Here is a 23,996-nt window from a genome sequence, read left to right as displayed (position 1 = left end):
GGCAAAAACCGAGCAGACGGGCAGCAGGGGTTAGGAAACAGGACCAGCTTCACTTAAATACACTGATATGGTCAGGTATATATGTGGTGTGAAGCTAATGTGCCCCTGCGGGTGTAGTGTTTTGTTGTGTCTACCATATTTGCTGAAACACAACAGGCTTCCACGTACGTGTGCACGTCTGATTTAAATAAATGTAGACACAGACCGTTTTCTGACTCCATTTATTTTAAAACCAATAATAAATATGGATAAATACCAATAAGATGCCAAAACATAAATCTAGATAAATTCTGTAAAATACCATAAAACCGGAAGCCCTAATTCAGATTCACCCCAACTTTTGGTCATGCAGTGAGACAGTGTCTGGGCTTGTGCCACAAGCTGCCATCACCTGTTTTTGGTCCAGAGCTCGCCCCCCACGTCCGCAGCACCAACCTGCTGTCTCCTGCCTCTGACCCCCGCCCACGCTGCTGCTAGCGTGTTCGAGGCCCTCCTCCACCCGCAGGCATCCTCCTGCGCCTCATCCCTGGTGTCTAGTGGGCTCTAGTAAGCTTCACTTGACCCGTGTGCCGCTTTCCGCCGTCCTGTAAGTGTTTTTCTCATTTTTCAGCGCCTTGCCTCCTTGCGCTTCTGCCCCCGTCGTGCCCCTTCTGTTTGTGCCACTTTTCGCCGTCCTGTAAGTGCGTTTTTACGGTTTTCAAGCGCCTCGCCTCCTGCGCATCTGTCCCCGTTGTGCCCCTCTGATTGCTGTTTCCCCGATTGTATACTGTGCCATTAGTGTATTTCTGTGTCTGTTTTGAAATTGTGACTGTTTTAAAAAATTGTGCCCGACTTTTTTGCCTTGTTTTTCGTGTTTTCGCCCCTTGTGCGCTCCCCCTTGCTCTCCGCTCCCTGCGGCCCCGCCCCTGTCGCGCCCCCATTTGCCGCTCCCTCCCGCCTCCCAGCTGCTCCTCCCTCCCCCCTCCCTTCTTAATGGCTGGCGCTGCGCGTCAGCGCTGCTGGCACGCCATAGGCAAGCCCGTCTGCGCCCGTCCGCGCCTGGACCGCGCCCAGCGCCACCCCCCCTGGTCCTCACGCCCCCCGCACCTCCTGCTTCCGATACTCGGCCCGCGAACTCCTTGCCCTCAACCCTGGCCCCTCCACAGAGTGCTTCCTGGCCACCCCGAAGCACACCAAAGGACCTTTTTCCTGCCGCACCTGCAACTTCTCCTGCAACAGAACTACGAAGCCAGCAACAACCAATACAAACCACCTGCACTGCATCCTCCTCAACACACGCTCTGCACGAAAACACGCCATCGAGCTCTGGGACCTGCTCGACACCACCGCCCCAGACGTGGCCTTCCTGACCGAGACCTGGTGGAACGACTCTTCGGCCCCTGACATCGCCATCACCATACCTGACGGATACAAGATCACCAGAAGAGATCGCACCAACGGAATCGGCGGAGGAATAGCCATTGCCCACAAATCCACCCTCAAGATCCACACCCACACGGACGACACCCTAAAGACAGCCGAACACCTCCACTTCCAGATTCACACGGACCCCAACACTACCCTCAGAGGAACCCTCATATACCGCCCCCCAGGACCAAGAGCCCCCTTCAGCGACACCGTCTCCGACCTCGCAAGCACCCACGCCCTCACCTCTCCAGACTACATCCTCCTGGGAGATCTTAACTTCCACCTGGAAAACAACAACGATGCCAACACCGCATCACTGACCACCAACCTCCTCAACCTCGGACTCCGTCAGCTGGTCAACCCTCCCACCCACATCGCCGGACACACGCTTGACCCACTCTTCACCTCAAGCAACCACATCTCTTTCAGCCACACCTCCGAACTCCACTGGACCGACCATCACTGCGTCCACTTCTCCTTCAAGAAAAACACCGAACAGCACCGCATCCCTCTACCGCCTCACCGCCGCTGGGGAAAAGTCACCAACGACCAACTAACCAGCACACTCACCAAAAACCCACCGACCCGAGCACCGCCGCCATCAACCTCCATCAATGGATCCTCAACTGCGCCAACACCTTAGCCCCACTCAAGAAACCCACCGCCAACCAAGAAAAGAAAAAACCAGCCTGGTTCACAGCCGAACTGACCACCTCCAAACGTACCTGCCAGAAACTCAAGAAGAAATGGATCCTCGAGCGCACACCCGACAACCTTGCCACCCTCAAGGACGCCAACCGTGAACACCACCAACGGATCCGACTCGCCAAGCGCGCCCACTTCACAGAACGCCTCAACAACAACGCCCACGACTGCAAAGAACTCTTCTGCATCGTGAAGGAGCTCTCCAACCCTAACGCCAACGTCAACGAAGTCCCTCCCTCCCAGAAACTCTGCGACGATCTCTCCACCTTCTTCCACCAGAAAATCGCAGCCATCCACGACAGCTTCAACACCCCACCTCCGCCAGACCCCACCCCCGACGACTCCTCCCACGCCTGCCGCCTCACCACCTGGACCCAAGTAGACGACGCCGAAACCCTAACAACCATGAATTCTATCCACTCAGGCTCTCCCACGGACCCGTGCCCACATCACGTATTCAACAAAGCCGACGCCACCATCGCCCCCAAACTCCGCAAGATCATCAACCTCTCCTTCAACTCCGCCACCTTCCCAGACAGCTGGAAGCACGCAGAAATCCAAACCCTCCTCAAGAAACCCAAGGCTGACCCCAACGATCTCAAAAACTTCCGACCGATCTCTCTCCTCCCTTTTCCAGCGAAAGTCATCGAGAAGATCGTCAACGCACAGCTCGCCCACTTCCTAGAAGTCAACTCCATCCTAGACCCCTCACAATCTGGATTCAGACGAAACCACAGCACTGAGACCGCACTCCTCGCCGCCACAGATGACATCAGACAACAAATGGACAACGGCGAAACCTCAGCCCTCATCCTCCTCGACCTATCTGCCGCTTTCGACACAGTCTGCCGCCGCACCCTGCTAACCCATCTCCATGAAGCCGGCATCCAAGACAAAGCCCTCAACTGGATCTCATCCTTCCTCTCCGACAGAACCCAGAGAGTCCGACTCTCACCCTTCCGCTCCAAAGCCACCAACCTCATCTGCGGCGTCCCCCAAGGATCCTCTCTTAGCCCAACGTTGTTCAACGTATACATGGCCCCCCTCGCACGACTGGCCCGTCAACACAACCTCCGCGTCATCTCCTACGCCGACGACACCCAGCTCGTCCTCTCCCTGACCAAAGATCTGCTCATCGCCAAAACCAACCTCCACGAGGGACTAAAATCCATCGCCGAGTGGATGAGCAACAGCTTCCTGAAGCTCAACTCTGACAAGACGGAAGTCCTCATCCTCGGACGCACCCCCTCGGCCTGGAACGACTCCTGGTGGCCCACCGCCCTTGGACCCCCACCCACCCCAGCCAGCCACGCACGAAACCTCGGCGTCATCCTCGACTCTGCTCTCACCATGTCCAAACAGATCAACGCCGTCTCCTCTTCTTGTTTCAACACCCTCCGCATGCTCCGCAGGATCTTCAAGTGGATTCCAACAGGAACCAGGAAGACGGTGACTCAAGCCCTCGTCAGTAGCAGACTTGACTACAGCAACGCACTCTACACAGGCATCCCAACGAAAGACATCAAACGACTCCAACGCATCCAGAACGCATCCGCCCGCCTGATCCTCGACATACCCCGCCGATGTCACATCTCCCCCCACCTGAAGGACCTCCACTGGCTCCCTGTGGAAAAAAGGATCACCTTCAAACTCCTCATCCACGCACACAAGGCACTCCACAACACCGGACCCACCTACCTGAACACCAGACTCAACTTCTACGTCCCCACACGTCAACTCCGCTCGGCCAACCTCGCCCTTGCCATCGTCCCCCGAATCCAGTGCAAGACCTCTGGCGGCAGATCCTTCTCCTTCCTCGCCGCCAAGACCTGGAACTCTCTCCCCACCTCACTACGCCAGACCCAGGACCTCCTCACCTTCAGGAGACTTCTCAAGACATGGCTCTTCGAACGCTAGCAGCACCTCCCTCCCCCCCACCCCAGCGCCTCGAAACCCTGTCGGGTACATAGCGCGCTTTATAAATTCTTGATTGATTGATTGATTGATCACACCACACAACCACAACTGCACAGAACCTGCTCTCCGAGGATATGAGGTGGAAAGACACCTACTCATGGGCTTGGAAGAAAGGCTGGTGGCTGCCTCGGTTGGTGTTGTCCTGACTGGATGGAAGACGCCTCCTCTAGACTTCACCAGCTGACCTTAAGCAGGAGAGACCCTCGGGGGATCTTGGAAGGAGATGCCTGGACTCTCCCCCACAGGAAGGGACCAGTGTACCTGCAGATGTTGCCACATGTGCAGATGAACAGGAGGGGGGTAGTGTTTAAGATGCAGGGCCTCTCCTGTTTCTATTTGCTGGGCCTCCGCATCCCTCTGGTGACTGCGGCCTGCACCGCTGGGACTCTGTGATTGTTCAGCTGCCTGACTGCCCAGGCCATAGCCTGGCCCCTACCTCTGGTTGTGAGGTGTAGGCTCTCTCCCTTTGATTGACTGGTGAGTTGCAATGTTGACCTTATCTCTTGTAAGTCGTAGGACAACCCTCTTTATGGTCTGGGAGTTGCAGTGCTGCCCCCTATCTTTGTTGATGGGGCAAATAACTGGCCTCTCTGGTTGTTTGGCAAGTTGCAGTGTTGACCATCACCCCTGGATGGAGACGTGTACAGCCGGCCCCTGTGATAGTGGGGGTTCAGCGAGTGCCCACCCCCTGCTTATGAGTAGTAAGTCACATAGGTGGTTGTTCTTTCACACTCTGCTCGTTTCTTCTCTCCTCTAGAGTTTGGCTGTTCAGCAGTGGAAGAGAATGCCATCCGCCTCTTGGGAACACCACGGAAAACTTTACGTACAAACTTCTGAGCCTCAGCTGATCATGGCCTCATGGTCACCAGGCTGCACAAGGACTCCCATTTCTGACACCAAAAAATTAAAACAAAACGAAAAAAAATATCCTAAATAAAATAACTCTAAATTAAAAAATGCCTCCATTATTTTTTGGTCAATTAAGTGAGGGCATCTGGTGAGGTGTTCTACTGCGGGTGATGTGTGTACCTTATTTTTCATTTTTTTAATGATCCCGGGGTGTTAGACAACTGAAAGTCACCTTCTGCATTAGGAGAGGTTTATTTCACTGGTACAGCCACCCTTTGTGTTTTGTGGCTCCATGAACTTGTCTGGAGGGCTTGCAAGCTGGAGCTTGTGTGGAGGTAGTGGGAGATGGGCTTAGCGAATGCCGCACGGGTGCCGGGAGGCAGGTGTGTGACTTGGGACTGGCTCAGTATAATGTGTGCGATGTGCTCCGATCGCCTTGGTGCATGATGATCCAGACGAGGATCGATAAGGGAGCAGGATCTGCCCAGTGCCGTACAGTTGTAGGGCTGCAAGGTTGCAGGTGGGATTGGCAATGGGCTCTGATCATGTAAGTGTGAACTTATTACTGCAGTTCCACACACACAGCAGACATGTTCATGTGTATTAGAAGGGAGTATCACCCACACATTCAGACCAGCAGATAGCAATCCTTGGTTGTAGGTGAACCGGCTGGGGATAAACGCAATGAAGGAAAAACTCCATGTTGCTTCAGGAGCTTCTCAACTTAAGAAAATATATTAACAGTACATTGACTTGGTATCTCATGAGCCTTCTGTACATGCTACATTGACTTGATATCTCATGTGTCTTCTGTACGTGGTACATTGACTTGGTATCTCACGTGCCTTCTGTACATGGTACATTGACTTGTTATCTCGTGTGCCTTCTGTACGTGGTACATTGAGTTGGTATCTCACGTGCCTTCTGTATGTGGTACATTGACTTGGTATCTCACGTGCCTTCTGTACGTGGTACATTGACTTGGTATCTCGTGAGCCTTCTGTACATGATACATTGACTTGGTATCTCATGTGGGTTTTGTACGTGGTACATTCACTTAGTATCTCATGGGTTTTGTATGTGGTACATTGACTTGGTATCTCATGTGCCTTTTGTACGTGGTACACTGACGTGATATCTCATGTGACTTTTGTACATGGTACATTGACTTGGGATCTCATGTGCCTTCTGTATGCGGTACATTGACTTGGTATCTCATGTAGTGAGCTGGCCTGGTGTGTGGTCTATACCTATGGTATTATCGCCTATACCAGGTCCAGGTATCACCTCTTAGTGTAGTCACTGTCTATGAAGCCAGGACACTCTGGAGGTAGCTGTGGATGAGTAGCCAAGGCTTTTCTAGGAGACTTGCAAAGCTCATGCAATACCACTGTAGTCACACAGCACTTACACACATGAAAGAAAACACTCAGTGTTACAAAAATAAAGCTACTTTATTAGGGTAACACAAGTACTAGAATACCAAATAGGCAATCCCCCAACTGGAGGTAAGTAAACACGCTATTATATACACATTAGCAATCAATAAAGAGCATAGAAAGCAATAAACATTCGCAAATGTATAGGTAAACAGTAGGGCCCTAGGGGAGCGGCAAACTATATGCTAAGAAAGTGGAATGTGAAAGGCAGTTCCCCACCCAAGGATATGGAATCAGTCAAAGGGAGCTGGAGGAACTAGGAACCCCAAGATGCGAGTACCAGAGTGACCCCCAGTGACCAGGAGAAGAGAGGTAAGTGCCTGTTTTCCCCAAAACTAACAGGAGGACTTAGGAAAAGGATTGTGCAAGGCCCAGGCCAGACTGGAAGAACCCAAAGGTGGATTCCGGCAGAAGAGGACCTGCAAAGGAAGGGGACCAAGTCCAGCTCGTGATAGAGTCTCCGGCCGTGACAGGAGCTCCTACCTATCCTTCTGTGGATGCAGGAATAGGTTGATGAGGGAAGACCAGCACAGGAGATGAAGAGGTGTTTGCTGGAGTAATGCAGATGGTGTCCCATGTCGTCCGTCGGGTTCCAGTTGGTCAGTGGTGCTGGAGAACCACCAAGAAGCCTTGGCAAATACAAAAGAAAACGAGTTGTAAGGCTCAAGATCACCAGCAAGGCCCAGGGGACGCGACCCAAGGAGGGGAGTCCGGGGTGACCCTCAGCAGCTGGAAGAGTCACAAGAAGAGGAAGTAGCCCCCACTGGCAACCCACTAGCAGCAGGCACAGGAGTTGTGGTGAGGCCCACTCAGCACACCCGAAGAAGAGTCCCACGTCGCTAGAGCAGCAGGAAGGAAACTGTGCTTTGCAGGAAGAAGTGCTGAGGGTTCAGGGCTACACAGAGCCTGAAGATCCCTTGGAGGAGTAGAAAACAAGCCTTGGTAGCTGCAAGAGTCGCAGTGCACAGGGGTACTGACCTGCAAGGAGAGGCAAGGGCTTACAGTTTCCCACGTTGGACGGCTGGCAGAGAGGGCCAAGGGGACCACTCCAGACCACGACCTGTGATGCAGGATCAATGCAGTTCTGGAGGAGAGCAGTTCTACGCAGCTATTCATCATTGCAGTTGGTGCCTGCAGATGCAGGGGAGATTTCTTCTTCTTGATGCAGGCTGGTGTCTCGTTGACCTCAGAGGATGCACAGCCAGGGTAATGTTGCTGTCGGTAGAAGGAGTCAGAGAAACAATGTTGCTGAGCGGAGTCGTCGCTGGAGTTGCAGATTGTTGGTTCCTGAAGAGTCCAGTTGAGGTTCCAGTGGCCAGAAGATGAAGTAAATGATGCAGAGGAGTCCTGCTGGAATCTTGCACATCGAATCTGAGAACCCACCCAAGAGGGAGACCCTAAATAGCCAAGGAAGGGGGGATTGGTCACCTAGCAGGGTAACAACCTCTCAGTAGGAGGCTGTGTGCCTGGCTACTCAGATGGTCCCAGGGGCTACTGCACATCTTGGATTCAAGATGCCAAAACCAAGTTGCCACCTGGAGGAGCTCTGGGCACCACCCCTAGAGTGGTGATGGAGAGGGAAGTGGTTACTCCCCTTTCCTTTGTCCAGTTTCAAACCAGAGTGGGGACTGTGGGTCCCTGGACTGCTGCAAACCAGTTTACGCAAGGAGGGCACCAAATGTGCCCTTCAAAGCAAACCAGTGGCTTGGGGAGGCTACCCCTCCCAAGCCATGTCACAACTGTTTACAAGGGCAGAGGGTGTTGCCTCCCTCTCCCACAGGAAAACCTTTGTTCTACCCTCTTCTGCTTGAGCTGGTCAAGCAGCAGGAGGGCAGAAACCTATCTGAGGGGTGGCAGCAGCGCTGGCTGCTTGCAAAACCCTGAAAGACTAGTAGGAGCAATACTGGGGGTCCTCTAAGGAGCCCCCAGAGTGCATGGAATCATACAGCCAATACTTGCAACAGTATTGGGGTATGATTCCGACATGTTTGATACCAAACATGCCCAGGTTTGGAGTTCCCATTTTGCAGCTGGACACAGGTTGTGACCCGTGTCCAGTACACGTGTAAAATGGCTTCCCCGCACTTACGAACTCCAGTGCAATGGAGCTGGAGTTTGTATGGGCACCTCTGCTCATGCAGGGGTGCCCTCACACACAGGTACCTGCACCCTGCCCTCTGCACTAGGTCACTAAAAGTCACCCCTATGGTAGGCCCTCTCAGCCCAGTGACCTGTAATGAAAGGGTGCATGCACCCTTTCACCCAGGCTGCAATGGCAGGCCTACAGGCACGTTTTGCATGGGCTCCCATGGGTGGCACAACACATCCTGCAGCATCAGGGGCTGGAGCCTCTGGTGCCCCAATGGCCTGGGTACCTAAGTACCATATACTAGGGCCTTACCTAGGGTACCAGTATGCCAGTTGTGGGGTGTGCAAAGTCCTAAGCAACCAAATGTAGAGGGAGAGAGCACAGTCACTGACAGCAGGCAAAAAGTGGGGGTAGCCATGCCAAAAAGAGGGTCATTTTTCTACATCTCGTGTGCCTTTTGTACGTGGTACATTGACTTGGTATCTCATGTGCCTTTTGTATGCAAGGAGACAACTTGCAGACTATCTTCTAACCAACGTCCATCCTAGTATAATCTATAGAAGACCAATAGTGACTGTGCATGGCAACAAAACCTGCACTCGGCTCCCCCTGACTGTTCATTAATGCAGAGACCGTCGTTTCTTCTGCCCTTCAAGCTTTTAGCTGAATTCAAGGAATCATAATTTAACCCTGTTAATGTTTGTGCGTAATCTATAAACCCAGCGCTGTTCTGTTTCTAGTAGAGTTTTTGTTCATATTAAGACTAGTGTTGATTTTCTCAATTAGGGTCCAGTCAGATCATTCTCAGTGTCCGTTTTCAAGTACATTTGCTATCAGGCGTGCAGTGATGATCCGTATAAGCGAGCATTGAAAGCAACATCCGCTGTCAGTATTCAGGCTCACCCTCATAAGAAACTCTAAAAGATACAACCTGGCCCTAGAGAACATAATCAGGGCAGCGGCACCTTCCCAGAATTATTTTCATCCATTTGCTAGAAGCAACATTTATTGTGAAATTTGCAAATTATGTGGCAAAAATGGTAAATCGGAATTAATGCGGCAAATGCTGCAGCCACAGAACTGCAAATATCCACTAACCCCACCCCAATCTGCTGTCCATTTTTTGGCAACGCTTTATTATTGAAAGGTAGACAAAACCTAAACTTTCTCATTGCAATCAGGGCTCATTGTTAGCTCTACCAAAGAAAACAGATTGGTCATGCTACAGATACTAAAATGAGCATGCAATATAACAATTACTTAACAGGTAACAATAGAGTCCAATATCGTCATCTCGAGGTTCTGGTTACACTTTTTTTTCCCCAACTATTTTAAATTAATTTTAAAACATGGAACGTGTTCACATACATCATTCGAAGCATGTTGTTCTTGGAATATCCCACCCCCGTTAAGCATATGTACACAAGAGACCATAATTATGATTTCAGGTATCAAAGTTTGTAGAATGGGATATCCATGCCACTAGTCCATATCATCAGTCCAAGCCCTCACGGGGTGGGGTGCCCTCCAATGCCAGGCTATATCTCTCTTGGTGCATAAGAGGCCAGTGGCCTAGAGCATCCTGCTCCCCTCCAGTTGTCTGTCAGTCCCAACAGCATCATTTTAGGCTCAGGTTGGACTGGACATTTCACCGCCATGGACAGTATATTACATATTATGGACCTCTATCTGTCGCCGGACATTCCCAGACTGTGTGGAATGAGGCCCTAGTGATGCCTGCGCCTGAGGCAGGGTGGGTCAAGGCTGCGTTTCATTTCACTCAGTCGTGATGGGGTGAGTATCCCTGACTGAGGTGCGTGAGCTGAATCAGTTGCAGCCACGTGGAGCTGTCCAGGTCTCGGGTGCCACCCTGGCCTCCATCCAGTCTTTCTCCAAGGTGCCCACATTCTCCTCCCGACGCTCCCTCAGTGTCGTCGTGGGGTTGGGGTGTTGTTCAAAAGAGCATTATGTATCTTAGCGATCCCCTTCTGTCCTAGAGGGGACATAGTGACGTGAGGTTGTATATGATTGTACTCTGGGACTGCCTGTAGGTTGTCATGGTCTCTTTGAGGACATGTCGTACTTGCATGAAGCAGTAAAATGGTGTCTTATACATGCATGTCGCTGAGGTACTGGAATGTGTGAATTGAGTTGCCCTCCCATACGTCTCTGAGGTCCGAGATTCCTATCTAATCCCAGGTCCGCAATCCCTCCAAGGTATGTGTGTGTTTTAGTCATGTGCCTGACCACAGAGGTGTTTCCCCAGTCAGCCCCCCATGCAACTTAGTGCACTCTGGTTATATTTTTAAACCACTCTGCCTTCGGTGCCGTGGTTCATGATGCCCCCAAGCCCATCAATGTAACATTAGAACACTGGAATGTTGGGTGCTCCATTGAAGACAATGGAGCTTAGAACACTGGAATGTTGGGAGTTCCACTGAAGACAATGGAGCTTAGAACACTGGAATGTTGGGCGCTCCATTTGTAGACAATGGAGCTTAGAACACTGGAATGTTGGGAGCTCCACTAAACAATGGAGCTTAGAACACTGGAATTTTGGGAGCTCCATTGAAGACAATAGAGCTTAGAACACTGGATTGTTGGGAGCTCCATTGAAGACAGTGGAGTAACTCTTCACCTGTAACGGGTGCTAAAAGCCCGGAGCCTCAACATTCCAATGTTTGCCTCACAGCCACAGCTGTGAACAAAGGCCTCACAGGGCCCAAGGGGATTTCTATCCCTTGGACTCCGTAAGGCCTTTGTTTTACTAATTAGAACATTCTGCCCTTATGGTGTGGAATGTTCTCATACCTGCCGTAATTGAGCTATACTGGCCATTAAAGACCTGCTCCCTTATTAAATGCCCGAGCAGAAGGTGAGGGCCTTTAACGCTGGAGTGGGCCATTAATGGCTGGTATAGCCTGCTACAGCGGGCTCTAAGGCTATATTGGGCTATAACTCCCGCCCTCGCCATGCACTGCTGTTTACCCCACATATTACATCAGTAGTTGCATCTTCTATGACATCTTTGATAATATAATTGCAACACTTACAATAATTTTACTGTATCTGATGTATCTGTGCATGGCGGGGGCACAAGTTATAGTTACCTTAGGGCACGAGTACTTGAAATACCTAGAGCAGCTCAATTTCTATGGTTTTGTGCGTGGCAAACTGAACCTAACTATAACGTCCATGTAACTTTTGTGGGGATTTTTAGTGAATATATATATATAGTGTGTGTGTGTGTGTGTGTGTGTATGTATATATATATATATATAATGTGTGTGTATATATATATAATGTGTGTGTGTGTGTATATGTGTATATGTCTCATTACAAAATTAGATTACTATTCAGATGATGTATTTTTCATTGACTCTGTAGGTCGGATATAATTTACAAAATTCCAAATGATTTCCCGCCAAAAGGACACTGCTTGGTTCCAGTTGCACCTCTATTCCTCGGGGCTAAGTGTATTTGGCTCTGAAGGCGGAGTCGCATGTCACAGCTCCCCCTCCCTGCAGGCCCCCGGTGTAGGTGGACCTGGTCTGAGCTCACGCCTGCAGTGCTGCAAACAGCCAGCAGAGGGGAGCATTGCCTACAAATCCGCCAGGGGACCTTTAAACGTTTAAAGCCACCTCAGTCCGGCCGTGAATCCGATACCGAAAATACTACAATGTTTGGAATCTCTACATGGTTGTGTGAAGAAAAAATAAACTTTAAAAAGTGAATTGATTTCTGTGGCACGTGGCTGACAGCTGTCACTCCAGGACCTTCGGGGACAGCTCTCGGACTCCAATGGATGTATGCAAAGGCGTTCAGGGACAGAGCTCTACCACATACTGCCAAGATCTACAAACTTTGTAATGCTGTGTCGAGCCCTTGTGCAATATCATTTCAACAAGCCACCGAAGAGGCGAACACACATTTTCTCACAATCTGTAAAATGTAGAATGCTGCAAGCACGTTAAATAATGCTAGAGGTGCTTGAGGGCTGCACTCAGAAGCACAGGCACAGGCAGGGCTGAGATGAATGCTGCTGTTCAGTCCCACACCCTGCCCGCCACTGATCCTTATATCCGGTGCGACACCCCCCGCCAGTCCTGACAAGTGCAGCCAAAGGCACGTTGCAAGCTCCGGTTATTCTGTTCAAATTTACAATGATAAAAGCGAAACTCTAAGTGCCATAATGCAATGCGCTTATTGCTAAAACAGCAGATCAAATAGAAGGCGTTGAATAAAATAGGGCCAATGTGCGATTGTCAGCCTTGTCCCCTTAAAAATGATCTTTCATCAAGATTAGGGACATGAGGAGTTGGGATTATTTCGCGGTCCCACCAAATACCTTCTCCAAGGCAGAACGTGGCTGTTAAAATATGCAGACAGGTGTCTGACTGCTGACGAGATCTCATCTGTAACAGGTAGATTGGTGTCTGACTGCAGAGAAGCCCTCGTCTGCTGCAAATAGACTGGCGCTGACTGCCCAGAAGCTCTCATCTGCTGCAGGTAGACTGGTGTCGGACTGCAGAGAAGCTCTCATCCACTACAAATAAACAGGTGTCTGACTGCTGACAAGATCTCATCTGTTAAAGGTAGACTGATGTCTGACAGCAGGGAAGCTCTCATTTGCTGCAGGTAGACTGGTGTCTGACTGCAGAGAAGCTTTCACTGCTAGACTGGTGTCTGACTGCAAAGAAGCTTTCGCTGCTAGACTGGTGTCTGACTGCAGAGAAGCTCATCTGCTACAAGTAAAGAGGTGTCTGACTGCTGACAAGATCTCATCTGCTGCAGGTAGACTCGTGTCTGACTGCAGAGAAGCTCTCATCTGCTGCAGGTAGACTGGTGTCTGACTGTAGTCAGCAGATGCAAGGCGATTGACCGTCGCGATCGACACCCATACTCTGGATTTACTCTTTGTATCGCTACGACTTTGAGGACCCATAAAAAACGATTATATGGACCTAATTTCAACAGCTACTACCAGCTAATATTCAGCTCTTCTCCTTGTATAACAATTGGCATCCGCTCCGTAGTGAGATCGAAACGGCCGGAATAACTATCGCTACATAAAAAAGTTAGAAAAGACTCCTCAAATTTCTTGACTACATTATCAAAAAATACACTACAAACCTAAAATCAAATTGACCAGAAGATTTGGCTGCTAAGACTAGACCACTATTGAACAGTACCACTGGGAACGGCCCTGAAGAAGGTGACCCATAATATCATAAAACACTGAAACGCGCGTATGCCCTTTGGTCCCTACGGTACCACTTTGATAGAACCACGTCAGCATTGTTTTTCTTTTTATGTATTAGATTATCAATATTAATGCACTAGAAGAATTTATATTTATATATCTCTATCATTAAGAATTGTTTTAGCTTCACTATGTTATTAGGACTAGCTTTATTGATGTCATGTTTCACTTGTAGATAAGACACTCCTTTCCATTTGTTTTGTCCAGTGTGCTTCTGGTATGTCTGATTTAGGTACTCTGTTTTTCATGAAATAATGTATATTTTCTTATGATTGTACTATCATTGAGTAATAATAGTAAAAAAATTCATATAAAATCATGTAATAGGATTATTCTATCTGTGATTAACCGCTTGAGTATATCAGCCTGATATCATGTGTCTATAATTGGTCTGTTATATATAGTTATTATTATTTAAAACTATAATGTTGTTTTCTTGAAGATTATGGTATCTTCATGTGTATTTGAGTAGCTCTCTTGGTAGTTTTCTCTACACTGTAGAGAAGATCTCGTCTGCTGCAGGTAGACTGGTGTCTGACTGCTGAGAAGCTCTTGTCTGCTGCAGGTAGACTGGTGCTGACTGCAAAGAAGCTCTCAGCTGCTACAGGTAGACTGGTGTCTGACTGCAGAGAAGCTCTAGTCTACTACACATAGACAAGTGTGTGGCTGCTGAGAAGCTCTCATCTGCTGCAGGTAGACCGGTGACTGACTGCTGAGAAGCTCTCATCTGCTGCAGGTAGACTTGTGCCTCATTGCAGAGAAGCTGTCATCTGCTGCAGGTAGGCTGGTGTCTGACTGCAGAGAAGCTCTTGTCTGCTGCAGGTAGACTGGTGTCTGACTGCAGAGAAGCTCTCGTCTGCTACAGGTAGACTGCCTTCTGTAGAGAAGCTCTCGTCTGCTGCAAGTATACTGGTGTCTGACTGCAAAGAAGCTTTCACCTGCTGCAAATAGACTGCCGTCTGACTGCAGAAAAGATCTTGTCTACTATAGGTAGACTGGTGTCTAACTGCATTGAAGCTCTCATCTGCTGCAGGTAGACTGGTGCTGGCTGCAGAGAAACTCTTGTCTGCTGCAGGCAGACCTGGTATCTGACTGCAGAGAAGTCTCGCCCGCTGCAGCTAGACCGATGCCGGACTGCAGAGAAGCTTTCACAGCTAGACTGGTGTCTGACTGCAGAGAAGCTCCCGTCCTCTACATTTAGACTGGTGCCTGACTGCAGTGAAGCTCTCGTATGCTGCAACTAGATTGCCGTCTGACTGCAGAGAAACTCTCGTCTACTATATGTAGACTGGTGTCTGACTGCATGGAAGCTCTTGTCTGCGGTTGACAGACTGGTGTCTGTCTGCAGAGAAGCTCTCGACTGTTGCAGGCAGACTGGTGCCTGACTACATAAAATCTCTTGTCTGCTGCAGGTAAACTGGTGCTGAATGCAGTGCAGCTTTCCTCTGCTGCAGGTACATTGGTGCCTGAGTACAGAGAAGCTCTTTTCTGCTGCAGGTAGACTGGTGTCTGTCTGCAGAGAAGCTCTTGTCTGCTAAAGGTAGACTGGTGCCTGACTGCTGATAAGCTCTTGTCTGCTGCAGGTAGAGTGATGTCTGACTGCAGAGAACCTCTCGTCTGCTATAGGTGGACTGATGTCTGACGGTAAAAAAGCTCTTGTCTGCAGCCTGGCTGCAGAGAAGCTTTTGTCTGCTGCAGGTAGACTGGTGCCTGACTGCTGAGAAGCTCTCACCTGCTATTAGTAGACTACTGCCTGACTGCAGAGAAGCGCTTGTCTGCTGCAGGTAGACTGGTGTCTCACTGCTGAGAAGCTCTCACCTGATGCAGGTAGTCTGGTATCTGACTGCAGAGAAGCTCTCATCTGCAACAGGTAGACTGCTGATAGTCTTTTCTGCTACAGGTGGACTGATGTCTGACGGTAGAAACTCTCTTGTCTGCTGCCCGATTGCAGAGAAGCTTTCGTCTGCTGCAGGTAGACTGGTGCTTGACTGATGAGAAGCTCTCGTCTGCTATAGGTGGACTGCTGTCTGACGGTAAAAAAGCTCATGTCTGCAGCCTGAATGTAGAGAAGCTCTTGTCTGCTATAGGTACACTGGTATCTGACCGCAGAGAAGCTCTCACCTGCTATTGGCAGACTGGTGCCTGATTGCAGAGAAGCTCTCACCTGCTATTGGCAGACTGGTGCCTGACTGCAGAGAAGTTCCTGTCTGCTGCAGGTAGACTGATGTCTGACTGCAGAGAAGCCCTCATCTGCTGCAGGTGGACCAGTGTCTGACTGCAGAAAAGTCCTTGTGTCCTGTGGTAGACTGATGCCTGACTGAAGTGAAACTCTCATCTTTTGCAGGTAGATTGGTGCTGACTGCAGAGAAGTTCTCGTCTGCTGCAGCTAGACAGACGCCTGACTGCAGAGAAGTTCTTGTGTGCTGTTTTAGACTGGTGCCTGACTGCAGAGTAGTTCTCGTCTGTAGGAGGCTTACACAGTTTATGGTGTCTGCCTATGGTGTGGCACCCTATACTGAGTCCAGGAATCCCTTAGCGATAGTGTTTTGGTATCTAGATAAACAAACCATTACATATTAAGAAAGTTGTATAAGAATGGAGATCCCAACCAAGGCAAGTGTGCTACAATCCCAGGGGCTGGGGAAATAAGGAATCACCAGAGGTAAGTCTCAGAAATCCCACATGCCCCCGGGTGCAGAGTCATCGAGCCAGGTTTCCCACAGGACTGTCGCGGTTGAAAGTTTTAGGATTCAGGACCCGAACCAGAGGAAACCATTTTGCACAAAGAAGGTTGGATAGTACCCCCACCCGTAGACACCCAGAAGATTGGAGTACCTACACCAGGGAGCCCAGGTGCAGAGGGGTGAAGTGACGTGAGAAACCCTTGTTGGAGTCAATGGGAGCATTTGTTGTCCAGCTGCTGTCGCGACCCGTGGACCAGGTCAGTGGAACCCAAAGGTGGATTCTGGATGTGAAGAACTTGAAGAAGACAGGGACATTATCCAGACCAGTCAGATGTCAAGGCAGTGCAGGTAGGCAATGCCCACCCTCCTAGAGGTTAAGTTCCTGCAGGTCTTTGAAGAATGAAGTCCAGCTGCCGAGTCCAGAGGATGTAGGAAGATCCTTAGAGTCACCCATGAGCTGTCCCACATCGGACACCGGATTGCAGGAGGGTCAGTGGTCAGCAGGACTACCAACTAGCATTGGCAAATGCAAAAGTTGTCACAGTAAAGATTGCAGGTTTTTGGGCACCAGCAAGGTCCACATGACTTGTCCCTTGGAGGGGAGTAAGGGCTGACCGTCAGCAGGAAGGAAAGCCAGAAGGGATCATTGGAGCCCCCTTGAGTGACCCACTGGCAGGAGCCACAGGGGGTCACAGGGAGGCATCAGCAGCACAGCAAAACAGGCGTCTTACTCTGAGCTGCAGAGTGAAAGCTGAACTTGGAGTTGCAGAGTGCTGGAGGCTGGGGCTTCTTGGAGCTCGAAGATTTCTTGAAGGAACAGCCAGCAAGCCTTGGTAAGAGCAACAGTGAAGGTGCACAGCGGTTCTGTTCCAGTGGCCCACCGTCTCCCAAGTTGGTTAGAAGACAAGTTGGACCCAGAGAGGACCACAGAACCACCAGCACCTCTTGCAGAGCCTTTCAATGTCCGCGAGGCAGCAGGATTCACCGGCCGGTCGTTGTCATCTTAAGGTGCCTGCGGATGCAGGGGAGTGACTCCTTCACTCCAAGGGAGATTCCTCCTTCCTTCTTGGGGCGATCAGAGTCCTTGTGACCCTGGAGGATGCACAGCCACAAATGTTGGAGAAATCTTGCAGGATCCGGATAAAAAATGTTGCAGTGGGAGCCCTCCGAACTGGATACAGTCTTGTTTCAGTTTCAAAAGCAGACTAGCAGCGGTTCTGGAGGCCAGGAGCAGAAGTCTTGCAGAGAGATCCTTGCAGAGTCTTGTTCGAATCTGAGGGACCCACCCTTGGGGGAGCCCTTAAGTAACCCTAAATAGGGGCTGGCCACTATCTGCAGTGACCCAGCTAGCAGAGGGGGTCAGGGATGTCATCTATCTGTCTTAGCCAGTCAAATGCTCCCAGGGGCCTCTGCCTACCTTGTTTCCAAGATGGCAAAATCAACCACCCACCTGTCAGAGCTCTGTGTACCCCCGTCTTTGTGTGGTTTCGCACCAGAACAGAAACCGGGGGTTCCTGTACTGGTGCAAACCGGTTTATGCAAGGAGGGCATCAAATGTGCCCTTCAAAGCAGCCTGGTGGCACTGAGAGGCCACCCCACCCCAGCCCAGCCCAGCCCAGCCCAGCCCAGAGACACCTTGTTCTAAAGGAGAGGAGGTCACACCTCCCTTCTACAGGAAACCCTTTGTTCTGCCTTCCCCCTGCTCGAGTTGGGCTCAGTAGCAGGAGGGCAGAACAGTGCCTGGGGTCGGCAGCAGCGCGGGCTGGCATGCAGACTCCGTAAGGCTGCACAGGTAGAACTGGGGGATCCTCAGAGGAACCCCCAGAGTACATGGTGGTATGCAACTAGCACTGGAATTGGTGTAGTTGCATGATTCCAACATGTTTGATACCAAACATGGCTAGGTTCTGAGAAGCCGTTATGTAGTTGGACTACTCGTGTTGACCAGTGTCCACTACATACCTTAAGATGGTGTCCCTGCACTCACAAAGCCTAGGAAAGGGAAAGTTTGCTCATGCAGGGGTGCCCTCACACTTAAGAACATGCACCCTGCCCTTAGGCTGAAGGGACTACCATAGGGTTGACTTACAGTGGCCAATTGCAGTGACCACGACATAAGGAAAGCCTTATATCTAAAGGGAAAGGTGCATGCACCCTTTCACGCAGGCTTGCAAACAGTTTGCATGGGCTCCCACGATACATGCTGCAGTCCGTGGGAGGCCCCTGGTGTATCAATGCCCTGGGTACCCAAGTACCATATACTAGGGAGTTACATGGTTGCACCAGTATGCCAATTGTGGGGTGTAAAAGTTACCAAACAACCAAATTCAGAGGAGAGAGCACAGACACTGGGGTCCTGGTTAGCAGGATCCCCGTGTACTACAGTCCAAACACACTGACACCAGGCAAAAACTGGGGGTAACTATGTCAGAAAGGTACTACTTTCCTACATTGTCTGCTATAGGTAGACTGGTGTCTGACTGCCGAGAAGCTCTCGTCTGCTGCAGGTAGGCTGGTGTCTGACTGCAGAGAACCTCTTGTCTGCTACAGGTAGACTGATGTCTGACTGCAGAGAACCTCTCGTTTGCTACAGGTAGACTGGTGTCTGACTGCAGAGAACCTCTCGTTTGCTACAGGTAGACTGGTGTCTGACTGCAGAGAACCTCTCGTTTGCTACTGGTAGACTGGTGTCTGACTGCAGAGAAGCTCTTGTCTGCTGCAGGTAGACTGGTGTCTGACTGACTGCAGAGAAGCTCTTGTCTGCTGCAGGTAGACTGGTGTCTGACTGCAGAGAACCTCTTGTCTGCTACAGGTATACTGGTGTCTGACTGCAGAGAACCTCTCTGCTGCAAGTATACTGATATCTGACTACAGAGAAGGTCTCGTCTGCTGCAGCTAGACTGGTGTCTGACTGCAGAGAACCTCTTGTCTGCTACAGGTAGACTGATGTCTGACTGCAGAGAACCTCTCTGCTGCAAGTATACTGATGTCTGACTACAGAGAAGGTCTCGTCTGCTGCAGCTAGACTGGTGTCTTACTGCAGAGAAGCTCTCTTCTGCCACAGATAGGCTGATGTCTGAGTGTGTGTTTTTTTTTTTTTCTTTTTTGATGTGGTAAGGAGCTGCCTGACCGGATGTGGCAGAGAAAAGGTCACTTTAAAGGGCACTGAATCCTTTAATTTCCTTGATCTTTATTTGTACTGGGCCACAAAGTCCTGTCGGCTGGTGGTGTGAGTCTGTTCCGGAGTCCAGCTCAGTGGGTTCATGAACCTGCTGCAGAATAGCGTGTGCCGCCTGGAGGGGTCAGAGTGAAATCCCATCGGCCTGACGCATAGAGTCCACACCCGCTGAGTCACTGAGTTGGTTAATAATAATACGTTATTTAGAGTGCTTGGGGGTGTCGCAGGGGTCTTGGCGCTAGACATGACGTGCCCCTGGAGTGGATACGTGCCTGCGGTGTGTGTCCGTGCAGTGCACCCCCGTGGGCTCGGAGAGGCCTGGTACGTGCTCACAGACAGTCCCATGCCCCTGGGGCAGGAGAGGCCTCCCTGGAGCCCTATCAGTCACTGATAGCAGACTAGGGCCTGGGCTGAAACTGCAGAGCTGGACTGATAGAGCGGACTCTGCACACCTGGCACGAGGGAGTCTAGCGCCTGAGCTGGGGTTCAAGGAGCTAGGGAGGATGTGGAGGCAACAACTAACTTGCCCCTGGCACCCCCAACTCCCCCCACCCCCCCGCCCCGAAAACCCCTTTGCAGTGGCTGCCACAAAATGAGGGGGTCACTTCAGAATGTGATGCAGGCCCTCAGCCTCCCATATCTCATAGATATCCATTGCCTTTGGGCTGAACGCCCCCCCCCGTACCCCTCCCCGGGACCCCCATGCTTCAACTACAACTTTCTGAAAACACCCGGTTTCTCATTGTTACCGGCTTCTGTTTCTGTCCCTTCAAACTCTCCTTACATTCGGGTCTGGCCGCGAGGTAAGGACCAGCGCGGCCTCTTTTCCAGGCCCCCCCCCCCCCCCCCCACATTTGAAACAGCCCTACTCCTGCACCTCCATCTGAAGCTCTCCTCGGCTGTCTCTCCGTCTCCCCCGAGGTATCCCACTCCACCTCTAGAAAACCTTATCCTGGGGTGTTCTTTCTGTCCCCCCCAAATGACCCCGGTAACTCCCCCAGTCCTCAGGTGCTTCTGTCAGCTTCACCCCCTACCCACCAGAAACTAGTGCACCCCATCATACTACAGGCGGCTTAAAGACATGTCCACATGATTAATGCACCCCAAAATACTTCATGCGACTTGGACATGTCCATATGACTAACGCACCTCAACATAGTACAGACGTACATGACCACATGATTAACGCACCCCATCACACCACAGACACAACATATCCACATGACTAACGCACGCCATTATACTACAGGCGACTAAAAGACATGTCCACATGACTATCGCACCCCAAAATACTGCATGCGACTTAGACATGTCCATATGACTAAGAGTACATGCCCACATGAGTAACGCACCCCATCATACTGCGGGCGACTTAAACACATGCCCACATGACTAACGCACCCCATCATACTACAGACGTACATGACTAACGAACCCCATCATACTACAGACGCGACATGTACACATGAGTAACGCACCCCATCATACTGCGGGCGACTTAAAGACATGTCCATGCAACTAACGCTACCCAATATACTCCAGGTAACTTAGATATGTCCATATCATTAACGCACCCCATCATACTACAGGCGGCTTAAAGACATGTCCACAAGACTAAGCACCCCGGCATATCCTGCTTTCTGAAAGTCCGAAGCCCCACAGCATCATCAGAGCATCTCATGCCCCCGCCCCCTCCGCCCCCACCCCCGGAGGCTAAGCTCCCTGCCTGCCTACTCTCCCTGCCTGCACTCCCTACCTGGCTTCACTTCCTGCCTGCACTCCCTACCTGGCTTCACTTCCTGCCTGCACTCTCTGCCTGCAGTCTCTGCCTGGCTTCACTCCCTTCTCCCCTTCAGTCCCTGCCTGCAGTCCCTGCCTGGCTTCACTCCCTTCCCCCCTTCAGTCCCTGCCTGCACTCTCTGCCTGCAGTCCCTGCCTGGCTTCACTCCCTTCCCCCCTTCACACCCTTCCTTCACTCCCTGCCTTCCTTCACTCCCTGCCTTCCTTCACTCCCTGCCTTCCTTCACTCCCTGCCTTCCTGCCTCCCTTCACTCCCTCCCTCCCTTCACTCTCTTCCTTCACTCTCTTCCTTCACTCCCTCCCTCCCTCCCTTCACTCCCTACCTGCACCATCTCCCCCTTTCCTGTGCATCTTTGGAAAGGGCTGGCTCCCCATATGTCCTCGTCACCCAGTCTTCTTGGGGTCCCCGGGCACCCCGTCCTCTCTGGTCAATCTTACAATCCCCTCTCCCTCTGTGGCACGGCTCCTACCCCACGCCCACTGCTGACACCCCGAAAGCTTCAAAACCATCCCACGTGACAGGCCGGTGGGGTCTGAGGTCCTCGTCCCACCCCCATCACTGTCACCACTGTCTGCTGTTTACCTCTTCCCCCCCGTCCAAGATGCACCTCACAGGCCCATCCCCATTGGGTTCATAACCCCGAAACTCTTTCCATAAAAGGCTGATCCCGCCAATCCCCCAGAAATACTCATGAGTGCGTTTCCATTCCAGATTCACCGAGTCCTCTCTCGTGCCCGCCGGGCCTCAGTCCTTCCTGGCGATCTGCTTCTCCCATGAAGCAGGAAAGCATCCCTGGCACCCTCTCAGAGCCCTGGCACCCTCTCAGAGCCCTGGCACCCTCTCAGAGCCCTGGCACCTCCTCCCTGGCACCCTCTGAGCTCTGGCACCTCCTCCCTGGCACCCTCTGAGCTCTGGCACCTCCTCCCTGGCACCCTCTCAGAGCCCTGGCACCTCCACCCTGCAGAAGGGAGAAGCAGGAAAGCATCCCTGCACCCTCTGAGCCCTGGCACCTTCTCAGAGCCCTGGCGAAGGGAGGACTGGCACCTCCACCCTGCAGAAGGGAGAAGCAGGAAAGCATCCCTGGAACCTTCCTAGAGCCCTGGCGAAGGGAGCACTGGCACCTCCACCCTGCAGAAGGGAGAAGCAGGAAAGCATCCCTGGCACCCTCTTAGAGCCCTGGCGAAGGGAGCACTGGCACCTCCACCCTGCAGAAGGGAGAAGCAGGAAAGCATCCCTGGCACCCCTCTCAGGGCCCTGGCGAAGGGAGAACTGGCACCTCCACCCTGCAGAAGGGAAAAGCAGGAAAGCATCCCTGGCACTCTCTGAGCCCTGGCACCTCCACTCTGCAGAAGGGAGAAGCAGGGAAGGATCCCTGGCATCCCTGGCACCCTCTGAGCCCTGGCACCTCCACCCTGCAGAAGGGAGAAGCAGGAAAGCATCCCTGGCACCCCTCTCAGGGCCCTGGCGAAGGGAGAACTGGCACCTCCACCCTGCAGAAGGGAAAAGCAGGAAAGCATCCCTGGCACCCTCTGTGCCCTGGCGAAGGGAGCACTGGCACCTCCACTCTGCAGAAGGGAAAAGCAGGAAAGCATCCCTGGCACCCTCTGAGCCCTGGCGAAGGGAGCACTGGCACCTCCACTCTGCAGAAGGGAGAAGCAGGGAAGGATCCCTGGCATCCCTGGCACCCTCTGAGCACTGGCACCTCCACCCTGCAGAAGGGAGAAGCAGGAAAGCATCCCTGGCACCCCTCTCAGGGCCCTGGCGAAGGGAGAACTGGCACCTCCACCCTGCAGAAGGGAAAAGCAGGAAAGCATCCCTGGCACCCTCTGAGCCCCGGCGAAGGGAGCACTGGCACCTCCACTCTGCAGAAGGGAGAAGCAGGGAAGGATCCCTGGCACCCTCTGAGCCCTGGCGAAGGGAGCACTGGCACCTCCACCCTGCAGAAGGGAGAAGCAGGAAAGCATCCCTGGCACCCCTCTCAGGGCCCTGGCGAAGGGAGAACTGGCACCTCCACCCTGCAGAAGGGAAAAGCAGGAAAGCATCCCTGGCACCCTCTGAGCCCTGACGAAGGGAGCACTGGCACCTCCACTCTGCAGAAGGGAGAAGCAGGGAAGGATCCCTGGCACCCTCTGAGCCCTGGTGAACGGAGCACTGGCACCTCCACTCTGCAGAAGGGAGAAGCAGGGAAGGATCCCTGGCATCCCTGGCACCCTCTGAGCCCTGGCGAAGGGAGCACTGGCACCTCCACCCTGCAGAAGGGAGAAGCAGGAAAGCATCCCTGGCACCCCTCTCAGGGCCCTGGCGAAGGGAGCACTGGCACCTCCACCCTGCAGAAGGGAAAAGCAGGAAAGCATCCCTGGCACCCTCTGAGCCCTGGCGAAGGGAGCACTGGCACCTCCACTCTGCAGAAGGGAGAAGCAGGGAAGAATCCCTGGCACCCTCTGAGCCCTGGCGAAGGGAGCACTGGCACCTCCACTCTGCAGAAGGGAGAAGCAGGGAAGAATCCCTGGCACCCTCTGAGCCCTGGTGAACGGAGCACTGGCACCTCCACTCTGCAGAAGGGAGAAGCAGGGAAGGATCCCTGGCATCCCTGGCACCCTCTGA

The 23,996-nt window shown here is 51.9% G+C and overlaps 1 protein-coding gene across 1 annotated transcript in view; it reads left to right on the top strand.

Moving 5' to 3' along the window:
• Positions 1-4,999, top strand: part of LOC138258267 (G-protein coupled receptor 143-like) — a 97,255-nt gene extending 92,256 nt beyond the window's left edge. Inside the window, exon 11 of the mRNA XM_069205929.1 lies at positions 4,847-4,999. Within this exon, the coding sequence (XP_069062030.1) occupies positions 4,847-4,926 (80 nt within the window). The 3' untranslated portion in view covers positions 4,927-4,999. The remainder of the gene's footprint in view (positions 1-4,846) is intronic.
• Positions 5,000-23,996: the final 18,997 nt, after the last annotated feature.

The sequence above is a fragment of the Pleurodeles waltl genome, chromosome 2_1 (assembly GCF_031143425.1).
Source record: "Pleurodeles waltl isolate 20211129_DDA chromosome 2_1, aPleWal1.hap1.20221129, whole genome shotgun sequence".
Taxonomy (NCBI): Eukaryota; Metazoa; Chordata; class Amphibia; order Caudata; family Salamandridae; genus Pleurodeles; species Pleurodeles waltl.
This window is presented reverse-complemented; position numbering and strand designations above follow the sequence as displayed.